Here is a 2,164-nt window from a genome sequence, read left to right as displayed (position 1 = left end):
CTCATTTATACTTGGCCTTCATAAAATCTCAAGGGCAAAACGGTCATTGTCCATTTTCTTCCAAAATTCCAATTTTCTGACGAATTCGAGCAAATTCAAAGCTAACCACGGTACTTCTGATGTCGTCAAATTACTCTGTCATGACTTTCAAAATTTCCAACACCCAAACTCAGTTTCTATTTAATTGCCAAACTCAATTAAACTCGACTTGATCTTATCTCAAACTAACGGGTGCCTTTCGGGAAAATTCGTACATTCGACCCGTGGTCGATACTAAATCAAACCACGTTTAAGTTCACTTGAACTATGGCGACCTCGATTGTCATGTAATTGCGAGGATCAATCATTAGTACTCAATGATTACTTGGCTTCCCAATATTCTGCCTGGCGGGTGGGGCAAAACTCTTATTCCCAGTTACAGGTTTCTTTCCCAAGCGACGGTTGTCTCTGATCTCGGCAAACCGCGATCCAGATGCAGCTGTCTTATCCACCTGGTCCCGCTCAAGAGCCTGAGCTCTACCATAGATGTCCTCATAGTTTCTCAGATTGGACGGTATTAGCAGGGGTACGAATGTCAGGTCTCAATCCTTCTCGAAATTTTCGTGCCTTATCCTCGAGATGTTCCACCATCATCGGCGCAAACTTAGACAATCTAGCGAATTCCGCCTCATACTGATCGACAGTCAGCTGACCCTGGCGGAGTCGCACAAATTCTGCTATCTTCCTTTCCCTGGCACTATCCGAGAAGTATTTCCCATAAAAATTTTCAGTAAACACGGCCCAAGTCTGGGCGATACCTTCCGGAAATACTCTTCCCTTGGTGGCCTTCCACCAATCACTCGCATTTTCCTGCAACTGATAAACGGCTAGGGTCACTTTCTCCTGCTCGGTGCACCCCAACACTTCAAACGCCTTTTCCAGTTCCTCTACCCACTTCGGTGCAGCCTCGGGGTCACCTTTTCCCATAAACTTAGGCGGCTTCAATTTCATAAATTGCTCCACTAGATGGGGCATCAGTCTAACCCCTGCTGGTTGGGCTGCCCTGGATTGGCCTGATTTCTTTCATTACCAGCTATCGGGGCAGCCTCAGCTGCCTGAGCATAAGCTGCGGCCCTTTCCTGAGCCTGCAATCCCATAACATGCCCTATCTCCCGTAGGGTATTCATTACCTCATCAAACCTGGGATCTCTAGCCTCCCGGACTCCCTCGCTAGCCTGGGCTTGGGGCTCTTTCCCCCTTCTCCTACTTGGAGCTTGAATAATGTCCTCTAGTCGGCGGTCTCGGCCCTCTTGGCCTTCTGAACTAGGCTGACCTTGGGGCTCCTTACCCTTTCTTCTACTCATATTGCTACCCGGCTATACACTACCTGCTATAATTCCATCAAGGAATTAAAGACTTAAACCAATCTATCCAAGTCTAAGTCCTAGGTAGGTATCAAACAACAATAAAACAATCAGCATGCGGCTTAATAAGAACCAATCAACACATCACCCAAGGAGTTCGCGTACTCACCTCAGGTCCTGCCGCACCTACACTTTACGAGTCATCCCAGTAAGCACTCAATCAAACACAACTGTCAGGAGATGCATGTAGCACACAAGGTCACCCTACTGGCTACCCATGGTCTCATCGTTCCTTATCACTCCAAGCTTCGACCAGATTGGACCGAGCTGACCTTGCTCTGATACCAATTCAAACTGGGATGTCACGCCCCGTACCCCACGAGGTGCGAGCATCCTACCTCCGGTCGTTTCTGATGCAACACTCCCAGGATGCGTCGCCAACCCAAAACCCAATCAGAGATAAGGCACATGCGGAAACAATGTATATAAATATATATATACACCCATACAAAACAACACACGTGAGACCAAGGTAGAACAACCATCAAACAAGAATATACACCTGTACTCTTATAGTAAAAACCCTTTTTACACTATCCTTTTTAAACAACTCCAAAAACATACAACAGTCAACTGCCACTATAACAAAAAGGGTAAGTGGCACTAGTGGTTAGGCTAACTAGGGTAGGATCGCCATTCAAAAAGAGACGATTTTTACTCCCCAGGGTACCGGCCTGCTCTAGGGCTCCCAGTCAGGGTCTGAGGACTCCGATGAATCGCCCGATGGTTCCTCTGAAGACTCCTCCGAATCCATGGCCTGT

At 47.2% G+C, this 2,164-nt stretch overlaps 1 protein-coding gene across 1 annotated transcript; it reads right to left on the bottom strand.

Annotated features, from left to right (window-relative positions):
• Positions 1–531: 531 nt before the first annotated feature.
• Positions 532–1,014, bottom strand: LOC130136826 (uncharacterized). The gene has a single exon (XM_056307203.1). The coding sequence runs from the start codon at positions 1,012–1,014 to the stop codon at positions 532–534; it is 483 nt and encodes a 160-aa protein (XP_056163178.1).
• Positions 1,015–2,164: the final 1,150 nt, after the last annotated feature.

This window comes from Syzygium oleosum, unplaced genomic scaffold (assembly GCF_021117445.2).
Source record: "Syzygium oleosum isolate NSW1041296 unplaced genomic scaffold, Sole_v2.1 Sole_v2.51, whole genome shotgun sequence".
Classification (NCBI taxonomy): Eukaryota; Viridiplantae; Streptophyta; class Magnoliopsida; order Myrtales; family Myrtaceae; genus Syzygium; species Syzygium oleosum.
The sequence above is the reverse complement of the archived record's forward strand: the minus strand, read 5'-3'. Positions and strand labels throughout refer to the sequence as shown.